Below are 11,764 nucleotides of genomic sequence, written 5' to 3'. Positions count from 1 at the left end.
GATCACGTGGGGGCGCAGTTGATGCCAGATGTAAACACTAATTAGAGCGGAAGTTTCAAATTAATTCGATGATTCCTGAATTTCATTTTTAGTGGGAATTAATTGAATGAAGGTTTGAGTAAAAATTTTAGATCATTGACTTTGGGTTTGGTTTGGAGGTACTGCGAGCTTTTCATTTCCAGAATTATTTCATAATTCTGGAGGTTATTTTGGAGCAACTGGTCGTGGAATAGCAGTCGATAAAGCAGGATTGTGGGACTCGGTGAGTCTAGACGATCGGAATCATTCACGTCTGGAGCAATTTACCAGCTGTCAGCTCAGCCATCGATTGTGGGAAAACTCTGTTTCATTAAGATATAATAAATTTCGGTCGAGGGAGTGTTTGCATCTGTTCCTGGATTATTGTTGAATTCTACGATTGTGCGGACAACTTCTGGGACTTTTGAGAGGGGAAAATGGTGAGTAGATGAAAAAATCATGGATCCTCGAGGTTTAAAGCATTCCCTTCACCGTGAGTGCGTGAAATTGACATTTCTCCAGTGGAAACTTTATTCCCTTTACCCTCCAGTCACTCTTGAAGGGCACCAAGTCACTATCACTTGGATATTCCTCGGTAAAAGCCCCCAGTTGACACTTTTCTTCGGTTCATTTCGCCAATATTTTTCCGATATTTTCGGAGCCACAATACACATAACGAATGCGAGTGCCAAGAAAACAAATGATCTAATACACCCACGACATAATCGACTGGTCTGTGATGTCATGAGTTGTCACAGTCCACTGCTCAATCACATGTGAATGTTTGAGAGGCGTTTGGAGATGTCATTGAGGGTTATTAGCACCTCTCAATGCCCCTGGAATCGTCGAGTGTAAACAATGACTCAGGCATTATTTGTTTCTGTTCAGTCGCATATCAGCAACGACGTCGTCCAGAATGGCGCGTCCTCGTCGGTTGTACTTCCCAGTTTGACTGTGGAATTACCTAGTGAAGAGCCAGGACACTCAGGAGCTTCCAGTCGACACATGAATGTTTTGTCGTTGGTAAATAATTTTTTTCCAAGTTTCTTGGAGAGGTTTAAATTTAGGAGGGGGAGTGAGGGGAGTTCAGTCTGTTTGGACAGGGGATTATCTTCGTATCTAGTGATGTTGTGAAAAGATGTCAAGAATTTAACTTGTTACGTTTTATCACTTCACCATTGAATGACAAAACAAAAATTTGATATTTCTTTCGCTATGAATATTTCATTTTATTATTCTTTGAAGGGATTTAAGCTTGAAAAGGGAAATAAGTGGAATTAAGTCTATTTGAACACGCAATTATCTTCATATCTTATAGTTATTTTATAATTAAAATTAATCAACCATCTTATTATCTTTCCTTGAAAATGTTGTCAACTACAAATGGAATTAATTATCACCCAAATCTAATTTAATTTGTTCCATTGCAAAAATTTTATTGAAGTTATATCAATGAATAGTTTATGCTAATTGATTCTCTACCGTTGTCAGAGCGATGACGATCTCCCACCTCCGAAACTGGATTTCTCAGCCCCTCCACCATACGAGCTTGCAACTAAATTACCAAGTTACGAAGAGGTACAACGTGAGAAGACCCTACAGGGAGAACCCATTCCTTCTTCCATGAATTTGGTGCGTATCGTTACGACGAAACGATCAAGCAACTGATTAATTAATTTTGTAAAATTCAGAGTGGCCTCAGAGCCCAACAGCCATTGACCATTTTGGCCATAGACCCCAGTGCTACCGAGGGGGATCCAGAGAGTGGATTGCTTGGGACTGATTTCATATTCTTTACAGCTTTTTTGGGTAAAAGAAATTCTTTTATGTCAAGAGCACTTCGTTTTTAGAATTGCACATGTGATTTTAATGTTTGTTTGTTCGACTAAATATTTTTTTTTGTTCGATTTTGTAATGAATTCCGACCTTTGTTTATTTAATTCAGTGGCGAAGCCATAAAATGGTTCATATTTCCGAATCTAAGGGAGATAACGTAATTTTTGTAATGACCTTTTTTATAGAGCGAATTGAGGGCTACAAAAAAGGTCATAACCAAAATGTTGCTATCTCCCTCACATATAGAGATATTCATTAAAAACTGGCCAATAGTCAAAATCGCCTTAAACTTTCAACAAATAATTCCAATATTTATTTCTTCAACCATTCAGTTGCATTCCTCTTCAACTGGATTGGTTTCCTGGTGTCAATGTGTTTCTGCCACACAATTGCCGCACGATATGGAGCTCTAGCTGGTTTTGGACTTTCTCTGACTAAATGGACACTGATAGTTAAGCATTCAACAGACCTGGCATCGCGTGCTAACTCGTGGCTGTGGTGGTTGATCATGGCATTGGGTAAGTCATCCTTAAATGCATCCAACTGTGTCCAGAAAGGGACCCCAATCGTTCATTTTTATTCACATTCTATTATTTCAGGAATTCTCATTTGCTTACGCGCAATCACCCAGTACTTGAACATCAAACGTGGGTGGAAATTGCTGTCTGGCAGTGCTCAAGAGCGTTTGCTCTTTTTCTATTGAAACTAGAGAGAGTGAAGAGAGAGAATAATGAAATTTTCTCCTCCATCGCAATACAAAAAAGAGCAAATACTGAATGAAACCAACCCACTGGCACTCTAGACTGCCTAGCATTTCTAATCGGGTTACTTGCACGTTATAATAACAGAAGACAACCAAAAAACCACCCATAAACAATATTACTTGATAGACTATATTATACAAATGTAATAAAAAGAGGAAGTGATGAAAAAAAGCTTACAATGAGATTTGAAACGAAACGATAACAAATTTTTTAACGATTTAAAAATTATTCATCGAAGTACAAGAGTCCAAAATGTGTCCAAAGGGTTGAAATGAAATTATGCACGACGTAATTGTTAGTTTAAACAAACCTAAAATTATTTAATGCTTGATGAAACACTGCGTGCTTCAACTTTTTTTTTAATTTGTAAATTTGTAATTAAACATGTGGAATTTTATTTTTTCAAATTTTATTATTGTAATTATTACTTTTTGGGCTTCGTTCTGAGGAACGTCTGTTGCTGTTTTTAATGTGTGAGGTGCTCATTTCGGCTGAATAAATTTTACGCACCTAGTAATCACGTAATACTCGTCGTTTATGGAATTAAATTACGAAGGATAAAGGGATAAATCAGTAATATATTAATTGTAGAATGTGTCTGTCGAATTAATATTCGAGAGAGTGCGTGATAAGTACGATTAACCATTAGGGAATGGAAAAAAAAACAAAATGTAAAGTAACTAGAATTTCACCGAGGTTTTGAGTAACTCCAATATCGATTCGTACATATTGGATTATTTTCCCAGTTTTATTTATACACATGGATTTTTGTTTTTAATTAAAAACAGACGTAACTGGCTCAATAGTTAAGAACTCTTGAACTGGTGAAAAATCATTGAACAAACAGTTTTTTAATTAATAATTCGCACCTCACAGTAAAATCCCAAGATGGAGCATTTAGAATTTTCTACCTATTAATCTCCATTAATTTTCAATTGAAATGCATTATTGCTATGAGATCATGAAAACTTGTATTTTAATCTGAAATATATGTGAAGGTGATGTAAATTGTCATTATTTTTTGTGATGCAGGTTATTGCAATAAATCAATTCCAATAATGAAACCACATTTTTTATCATTTCAAACGTACGAATTAGAATGTAAATTTCTTTATGCATTTTTTATGAATGTTTTTTCCTATCTCATCATAAATTCCGTCATAAATTGTATTCTTTTGAACATGAAAGAGGATATCAGGAAATATCAATATTATTAATATTTAGTTGGGAAAATAAAATAAATTCCACTGTTGAAAGTGGAGTGTTAATTGAAATTTAAATGATAGGGTCAATTGAAATTCTTGTCGAGTGGCGTCGCTAGTTCACCATTTTCATCCCCTCTGCCCCTTGAATATCAAGCACGCATATGATATATCCGCCGCAGTAAATAAAAAATTACCTCGTATGTGAGCATGATTCATGGTGCAGTTATGCATTATGCCCGATTATACCTCAAAACATGAATCAAATAACAAGATTGATGGTTATAATAAATTCAATGAAATAAATGTGTGAAAAAGCCTTGAAAACGTTGAACAGAACTATTATTTTTTATTGTTAAATCGTTGACGATTAACAATGATAATTATTAATCAGTGATATCATTTGTTTTCCTAGTCGAATGTTATTACAATTGTTGAAAATCTGTTATAGTGTTTACCTTCATTCCAATTGAACAGAGTGAAAAGGAGTGGGTGATTTCTATTGTTAGATAATATAGAGGTAATTATAATAGAAATTCAATTTACTGGTGATTTTTCCATCAAACTGCGTATTTATATTTTCAGGCTGTCATTAAGAGTTCTTCGAGAGCAATTGTCAATTAATTTCTGTTGAAATTAATACCAACAATGGCTGGTGAACAATTTTCCCTCGTATGGAACAGTTTTCCAACGAATTTATCGTCTGGTTTGTACTCACTGCTGTCTGATGAACATCTTGTGGATGTCACGTTGGCTGCTGAGGGAAAAATACTCAGGGCACACAAATTAATTTTGTCTGTGTGCAGCACATACTTCAGAGATTTATTCAAGGTATTCTTTTAAGAATAATTAGGGCTGTCTTTGAGAATTGAGTGTTCATTTTATTTTCGTAGGGGAACAACTGTAAACATCCCATTGTTATACTCAAGGATGTTAATTATCGGGATTTGTATGCAATGCTGCAGTTTATGTACCAGGGAGAAGTGAATATCAAGCAGGAGGATATTTCGAGCTTCTTGAAAGTCGCTGAGACACTGCAAATTAAGGGACTAACTAAGGACAAAAATGAGGTGATTATTATTCCAAACGATATCTCAATTATTATTATTTCATTATTGTTTTTGTAAAATTGTCCTTAAAATTTCAAAAATGTTTAAGCTTTGTTTAAGAAAATCTAGGAATTTTCCAAGTGTTATCACTAGATTGTCATTGTCCATTAAATTCTCATCACTGTCTTTATCATGAAACTTTTTTTGTAGATTTGACTTTGTCTCACATAAAAAATCTTTCCAAAAATTATCTTCATGCAAAATTAATCCATTAAAAGTCCCTGCATCATCATCATCCTTCGAACGATTTTATATATATGCTTTTTCCACTAATCTCATTTTGCTCTGCATAAAAAATTTCCACTGAAATTTGAAAAACCTTCAACTTTTGTTTAAGGTAATTTTGAAAATCTCCAAGTATTACTATCATTGGATTGTCATTTTCCATTAAATTCTAATCACTATCGTTGTCATAAAAAAATCTCCCCAAAAATCAAACAAAATTAGCCGTAAGCAAAATTAAGGCATTAAGAATTTTATCAAGTATTACTATAACTGAGTTGTCATCGTTTCATCAGATAACTTCTATGATTCTAGAACACAGAAGAGCCAGACGAACAATCTTGTGAACTCCTCGAGAAGAAATTGAAATCTGAAAAGGACGAGGAAATGCCAGAGCCTGCAGAGTCACCAGACGACCTTCTGGAGGAGTTTCCACGGCCCTTCGATCACCCCAGCTCTTCACAGACTGATCTTCCATCGAGCAACTCATCAGAAATTCCAACGTCTTCCAGTGTTACATTACAAATGTCCCCGGAAAGTCACCTCAAATCGGAAACTGATGTACCAGCGATACAATCGATGTTCAACGAGAATTACATGAGCGTTGAGAGAATACCCAGTGCTGATGTTGAACCATTAGATTTCACCTCTGATACCCATCAAATGCCTAAGGACAAACCATTGGATTACAGATATGGAATGGGTTCGTCGACCTCAGGTGTTACGTCAGGGAATTTGGAGAATGACAGGCAAACACCAGTTGAGGGCAGTTCTTATCAGTCAGATTATGGGGAGGAGCCACCTGGTAATTATTGATATCAATGTCAATGTGATTTTAACGAAAATAGTTTCGAATGTTCTTTGGGAAACAAAAAAATATTGCATCCAGATATCAATTAATTAGACATGAATTCATGTTTGAACATGAACATGACATTGTTTCTGCAGATAAAACTGTGTGAACATCAGTTTTCGCCTGAATAATTTGTTTTTTCTCTCTTTTCCATTTGTCTAATGTTTTTTGAGAGTTTAAGACCTGAATGCAACAATGAACAAATTTGATTATTAAAAATTGAAAACTGTTTGGATCTCCTTAACAAAAATCCTATTCAATTATCAGGTCATCAAGACGACGGGAATTATTCAAAAACCTTCCCCTACGACTCATCCCAGCCAAAATCGTCAAAAGGTCGCCGAACAGTGAAAGGAATTCCCCACAGTACCCTCCCCTTGGAAACAACCCTTCGAGTTATCTCTGAGCTCGGACCGACGCTCAGAGTCGAGAGGGGAAAAGTCGTGAGGATGTACTCATGTCCCTGGTGTTTGAGGCACTTCACGAGGAAGGAAAATCTTAAACTCCACGTGAGGTACATTCACGGTCCCCTCGAGAGCCTGACGTGCAAGCTCTGCGGGAACAAGTACAAGAACAGCAACAGCCTTCGTGTTCACTCGTATCTCTACCACAACACCAAACGCTCCAAGCACAACAAGCCACTCGTACCCAGCAACTGAGATTCGTCCGCAACATTATGTGTATGAGATTTTTTTCGTTTTATTACATTTTATGGTTGTAGAGTATTATAAATATAATTGTTATGAACTTGTAAATTTTTTTCTCTATTCATTCCATCAATTCCAGTCAATTTCCCTCTGTACTACGATGGCAAAATGGACACTTCAAACATTAAAAAAAAAATCATAACTCAGGAATAAATTGATCAATTGAAAAAAAGGAGTCTATCCTTAAAAAAAATTATTTCATTGAAAATTAAATGAGCTGTCGACATTGAAAAAAAAATCAAGTGTCCACTTTACCCTACTAGCCCCTATCCAGGAAATCCGACCTAAATTAATGTTAAATATTGAATTATCTTGATAGATAATGAGTGGGAATTGTTTGATTAAATTTTTTTCCTTTAATTACATCTAATCATTCGATCGCATTCCCCCGCCATTCGAGTTATCCTTTCCTCCTACTTTTCATGACTAAAACGGAAGCTCGAAGTGATAAGGAATTATTCAGGGTGTACAAGTCCCTGAATACAGCCTCTCCCAATTTTAGTACAAGCAATCTAGTGATTTTGGCAGTTTATGAAGAGAGGAGAATTGTGTAAGATTGAAAAATGTTTGGGTTACTCAGAAACGAGGGATTTCCCACCATGTTCGGGGATAATAGATCCCCTGTTACTGTCGATCTCGATGAAGTGGCAATTCTATTTGTATTTGTGGTTCTAGCAGTGACTAGTTTAATTGTTACCCTTGGATACAGCAGGAAGAAGGTGAGACATGCCCAAGACAATTATCAAAGGATTATCACGACTTTTCCTGAGTATTTTTTCAGAGTCTCTGTTCATTCGTCAAGGTCGGATTTAGCATTCTAATTGGTTGTTCATTAATGAGTAAGATCCCCAGATAGTTAATCACGTAATTTAAGCTCATGAATTTATGAAAATTTCGAATCCTTCAGCTTTGAAATCGTTTTAGTATCGAATTATGGGCAGGAGTGGGAGGTCAGTCACATTCAGACGAAAACCCCCTACAGAGCCGGTGAAAAAACCGAGATTGATGCGGCGATAGGAATTAAAATTGGTCTGCGTTCCATAAATGTGACATTGAGAGCTGACACTGAGCCGAATACTCCACTCGCTGGAGAGACTATTAATTATAACGAGAGATTCCCGTGGACATGGGACCAAGGGAGATTCGGATTCGGACCTAATTGTAACTGTCTCCCAGCCAACTGTTCAATTCATCGAATTACTTAATAATTCCTTGCTTTTTTCATTAGCCGGACATTTACAGAGGACTTTCAGAGAAGCACAGAGGAGAGGCACTCCAATCCCCATCATCTGGGTCGTGGACTATTTCATTCTCGATGGAGAAAATATAAGATTTGGGAGGTTCTATAGGACTGCTGGGTGGTACTGTCATATCTTACTCTGGTATGTTACTCATGATTTGAAAAATTGCAGAGACAAACAATTCAATAAATTTCTATATCATCCCAGGGTTATTATTATTTTTAACTTGTGCATTGTTAATTAATTATTTATTCGCTGTATATAGAGCTCATGAAAGTGAGTGGATAGTACACAAGATTTTTCTTTCCATGTAATTTACTCCTTAAATATATCTGAGGTGACCGAATAACAGCCCTGGGATAATGCATAGATTCAATATCTGGGTTTATTAATGCTCCAGGGCAGCGTTACCAGCTTGGATCCTCGCGAACATCTTCCTGCACTCGGTAGGGAGATACGCAGCATATTTCACGGCTTTGGCAGGCTTCCTAGAGCTTTTGAGCTGTGTCATTTGGGCATTTGTACGAAATCCAATTCCACTGGCTATTCCATTCGAAGGGGGAACACTGAGAACGTCCTATGGATTCTCTTTTTGGGTGACACTCTCCGGAGGTACAACTCCTCATCAAGTTCATCACTAAATTTTAATGAATCATAAAACATAAATCATAAATTGATGTAATGAATTATTTTCTCCAGGTATTTTATGCCTGATAATTGCAGCAATTCTGATAGTAATGGACCTCAGATATCCCAACACTCTCTCAAATTTCCTAGGGATAAATATTCTGGATCAATACGACGAATACGTTGTTCGTAAGTGAAGTGAGAATATCCTATAAATAAAATACAACACAATATTCACAATGTCATTGAATGTTTTATAGGAGCAAATGAGTTGGATTACATGAGAGATAGAAATAATAAAGATGGATCGATGGAACTTGGCAGAATGTCAAAAAATTTTCCTGATAAAGACGACGGATTGGTAAATTAACTCAGCACAAATGTCCCTTCAACTGCACACATTCTCATGCACATAATGTTTTCTTAATTTGATATCAAATTCACAAGGTACTGCTGAAACGTCGGTCAACAGCTAAAAGGGCGCAGAAGGATCTACTCCGTGTGGGTTACATTCCTGTGAAGATACCTCACTATGACGACGTTTATTACTACAATGTAATGGATCCTGGGTGAGTTTCTCCAGTTTAAACGAAGGAGAAAATAGTTTGATGGAAATATTTTACATCTGCAGACACTCGAACCACGCAATGGAAAGTGAAGAGAAGCCCCTGCTGCTTCCTCGTCGACAGAACATGGAGTAATTCGACGGACTCATCCAGGGAAGAGAATTGAACTCTACTATTTAATCAAATTCTTTCGGACTGCATTACGTGAGGGGTTCACATCATTTTTTTCATTCTGTATTTTTGCATTGTCCAATATATATCAAGGTAGAACTGAGGAGTTCTAGTGATTTTTCTTCTCGTGTCAAATATTGTCCCTCAATTGTCGTCATTTTTGTCCTTGCCATCGCTATAATCAGATCCAGCACGTGAGGTCCCAGGATTCTCTTCAGACCTTCTGTCCTTCTCCTTATCGCGTCTCTCCTTTTTCCTCTCGCTCTTCTCCCTGTCCCGATCCCGATCCCTATCTCTGTCTCTATCCCTGTCTCTGTCCCTCTCCCTATCCCTATCTCTATCCCTGTCCTTCTCATGGCTCTTCCTGCCATTGCTCTCGGATTTATCCTTGCTCCTCCTCTCCTTATCCCTATCTCTGTCCCTGTCCCTCGACTTCTCCGAGTACTTGGACTTGGAAGATCTCGTCTTGGATCTGGACCTAGACCTCTTTCTCGACTTGGATTTCGATCTCTTGCTCCTGGATCTCGACCTGGACTTTCTCCTCGGCGACTTCTTCTTTCGATCCCTCGATCTCGATCTAGTTCTGCGGGACCTCGAGCTCCTGGATCTGGATCTCGACCTGTGCCTTACCCTGGAGGTACTCCTGCGTCTGGAGGGTGACTTGCGTCGATGCTCCTTCGATCGAGAGCGCTTGGAGCGTGACCTGGAGCGATGACGATGTCGAGAGCGTGATCTCCTGTGCCTGGATCTCGATCTTTTCCTCGATCGAGACCTTCGGCTGCGTCCACGTGACCTCGACCTCGTTTTCCTCCCTCGAGAGCCACTTCTGCTCCTCTTGTCCTTGGCTAACATCCCGATCATTGGGTCAATTGTTGCGGATATCAGGTTGTGGGCCTCTTTAACCCTCGACATTGCCTCCTCGATCTCCTTCTGAGCTGCCTCGTTACTCTTGGCCTCGGGCTTGGCTATCGCCTGGGTCGAGTGGTACAATTTAATCGGCTTATCAGCCAGCATTTTCCCGTTCAGCAGCAGGGCATTCACCACCTGGGACTGCTCGTTGAGCTCCATCAGGGCGTAATGGTCTGTGTCAGAGTCTCTGGTGCACAGACGGAGGTATTTTATCTCCACGCCGTTGGAGACGAAGAACTCCAGGAGCTGATCGACTGAGACTGACGAGTCCAGGTTCGCCACCACCAGGGTACGACGAATCTCCTCGATTCTGCGACTGTCCAGGTGACCTGGCAGGTTCGGGTACGGGGGCAGACCGTTTGATTCCAGTTTGGGGTCCATTGTCATTATCACGTGGTTTGGAGGGATTCCCTCGATCGAGTTCACCACGTTGGGAGGTAGCTTCGGCTCGGATGGGTATAAACCTGGAGGAGAAATTTAATTTGCAGTTTTTTGTGGGTTTCAGTGAGACATTCATGTGCAATAGACCTTAGGAACTATATTGTGAGCTTTTTCTTTATGTCATCAACTTGAAGATGACACTTGATGCTGAAAATCTATTTGAGTTTATTACTTATTTTCATTATTTGTTAGTATGAATTGAAAGGCAGTTAATCGTAAATTTTAAATATTTCGACTATTTCGACCATTTTATTATTTTTCAAATTTCGATGAAGATAAGTAAACCTTAATTATTTTAAGATGCAACTTCTCTCAACATTAATAATCTAATGATTGATGCCAATCCCTGATTTAATCCTAAACAAGGCAATGAAAATTCAATAATAAAGAGTTTTCACGTGTCTCAATGAGGAAAATGTCTTGACAATATCCTACGACACAACATTTTTGAGTTTAGAATAAAACTAAAGAAAAAAGAAGAGAATTATCGTGTGTAATAAGAGAAAATGTTTTTTTGTCAACAAACCTGGAACGACAGTGCCATTATTAGTGAGCTCCAGTGCCCTCTGTTCATCAGGAATATCTCCATTCTGATAAGGAATGACAATCAGAGCCCTGTCAATGAACACGGTATTAGTCATGTGTTGGGCAACAGCAACTGACCCGTGATCATGAAATTTAATGTAGCAAATTCTGGACTGAACTGGTACAGCAACGTCCCGGATGGTTGGATACAGCCGAATGTCCTCAATCTTCCCCAGGTAACCAAACAGTGTCTGCATCTGGTCCTTGGTGGCCTGGGGTGCGATGTTCGTCACTTGGACGACTTTGGTTGTTCCAACCGCCATTTCGACGATTCGTGCTCTGGGATAAACAATCAGAGGTTAGGTTCCACACCGATCAACCGGAGGGATTTTTGCACAGTATCAATTGATGTTTTTTACCACTATTCAATGCACTAGCGAAAGATTCTTCAATGGAGTACACATTTTTAGGTGTTACGGGCACATTTTTAAGGTTTTTTGGAATTTTGCGGAATAACGTTGTGATGCGACGCTTGTGTGTACGATTCAGCAGCAAGGTGCGGAGTGGAGGGGG

The 11,764-nt window shown here is 38.5% G+C and overlaps 4 protein-coding genes across 4 annotated transcripts; 3 read left to right on the top strand and 1 right to left on the bottom strand.

Moving 5' to 3' along the window:
- The first annotated feature begins 281 nt into the window (after positions 1-281).
- LOC107040292 (NEDD4 family-interacting protein 1-like) lies at positions 282-3,682 on the top strand. Its single transcript, XM_015260320.1, has 6 exons — positions 282-458; positions 907-1,041; positions 1,510-1,650; positions 1,710-1,827; positions 2,187-2,372; positions 2,454-3,682. The coding sequence occupies exons 1-6, from the start codon at positions 456-458 to the stop codon at positions 2,555-2,557; spliced, it is 687 nt and encodes a 228-aa protein (XP_015115806.1). The 5' UTR covers positions 282-455; the 3' UTR covers positions 2,558-3,682.
- A 279-nt stretch (positions 3,683-3,961) lies between these two features.
- LOC107040291 (protein tramtrack, beta isoform) lies at positions 3,962-6,759 on the top strand. Its single transcript, XM_015260319.1, has 5 exons — positions 3,962-4,340; positions 4,406-4,651; positions 4,714-4,890; positions 5,467-5,956; positions 6,272-6,759. Exons 2-5 carry the CDS (start codon positions 4,469-4,471, stop codon positions 6,661-6,663), a joined length of 1,242 nt encoding a protein of 413 aa, XP_015115805.1. The 5' UTR covers positions 3,962-4,340; positions 4,406-4,468; the 3' UTR covers positions 6,664-6,759.
- Positions 6,760-7,192: 433 nt separating this feature from the next.
- LOC107040214 (dual oxidase maturation factor 1) lies at positions 7,193-9,419 on the top strand. The gene is made up of 9 exons (XM_015260182.2): positions 7,193-7,430; positions 7,493-7,550; positions 7,636-7,872; positions 7,940-8,093; positions 8,353-8,564; positions 8,652-8,768; positions 8,840-8,940; positions 9,027-9,148; positions 9,211-9,419. The coding sequence occupies exons 1-9, from the start codon at positions 7,275-7,277 to the stop codon at positions 9,278-9,280; spliced, it is 1,227 nt and encodes a 408-aa protein (XP_015115668.1). The 5' UTR covers positions 7,193-7,274; the 3' UTR covers positions 9,281-9,419.
- On the bottom strand, positions 8,813-11,764 carry LOC107040216 (probable splicing factor, arginine/serine-rich 7). The gene is made up of 3 exons (XM_015260185.1): positions 11,611-11,764; positions 11,193-11,530; positions 8,813-10,689 (listed from the first exon to the last, which is right to left on the bottom strand). Exons 2-3 carry the CDS (start codon positions 11,512-11,514, stop codon positions 9,461-9,463), a joined length of 1,551 nt encoding a protein of 516 aa, XP_015115671.1. The 5' UTR covers positions 11,515-11,530; positions 11,611-11,764; the 3' UTR covers positions 8,813-9,460.

The sequence above is a fragment of the Diachasma alloeum genome, unplaced genomic scaffold, assembly GCF_001412515.2.
Source record: "Diachasma alloeum isolate Michigan unplaced genomic scaffold, Dall2.0 Dall_scaffold_00326, whole genome shotgun sequence".
NCBI classification, from domain to species: domain Eukaryota; kingdom Metazoa; phylum Arthropoda; class Insecta; order Hymenoptera; family Braconidae; genus Diachasma; species Diachasma alloeum.
This window is presented reverse-complemented; position numbering and strand designations above follow the sequence as displayed.

Bases quoted from the DNA above. Each gene is read 5' to 3' on its own strand.
- LOC107040214 (XM_015260182.2), top strand. From the start codon at position 7,275: ATGTTTGGGTTACTCAGAAACGAGGGATTTCCCACCATGTTCGGGGAT. The intron at 7,431-7,492 runs GTGAGACATGCC...GTATTTTTTCAG, and splicing joins TTGGATACAGCAGGAAGAAG to AGTCTCTGTTCATTCGTCAA. The intron at 8,941-9,026 runs GTAAATTAACTC...CAAATTCACAAG, and splicing joins CTGATAAAGACGACGGATTG to GTACTGCTGAAACGTCGGTC.
- LOC107040216 (XM_015260185.1), bottom strand. From the start codon at position 11,514: ATGGCGGTTGGAACAACCAAAGTCGTCCAAGTGACGAACATCGCACCC. The intron at 10,690-11,192 runs GTTTGTTGACAA...TTTCTCCTCCAG, and splicing joins TAATGGCACTGTCGTTCCAG to GTTTATACCCATCCGAGCCG.
- LOC107040292 (XM_015260320.1), top strand. The intron at 1,828-2,186 runs GTAAAAGAAATT...TCAACCATTCAG, and splicing joins ATTCTTTACAGCTTTTTTGG to TTGCATTCCTCTTCAACTGG. The intron at 2,373-2,453 runs GTAAGTCATCCT...CTATTATTTCAG, and splicing joins GTGGTTGATCATGGCATTGG to GAATTCTCATTTGCTTACGC.
- LOC107040291 (XM_015260319.1), top strand. From the start codon at position 4,469: ATGGCTGGTGAACAATTTTCCCTCGTATGGAACAGTTTTCCAACGAAT. The intron at 4,652-4,713 runs GTATTCTTTTAA...TTATTTTCGTAG, and splicing joins ACTTCAGAGATTTATTCAAG to GGGAACAACTGTAAACATCC. The intron at 5,957-6,271 runs GTAATTATTGAT...TTCAATTATCAG, and splicing joins TTATGGGGAGGAGCCACCTG to GTCATCAAGACGACGGGAAT.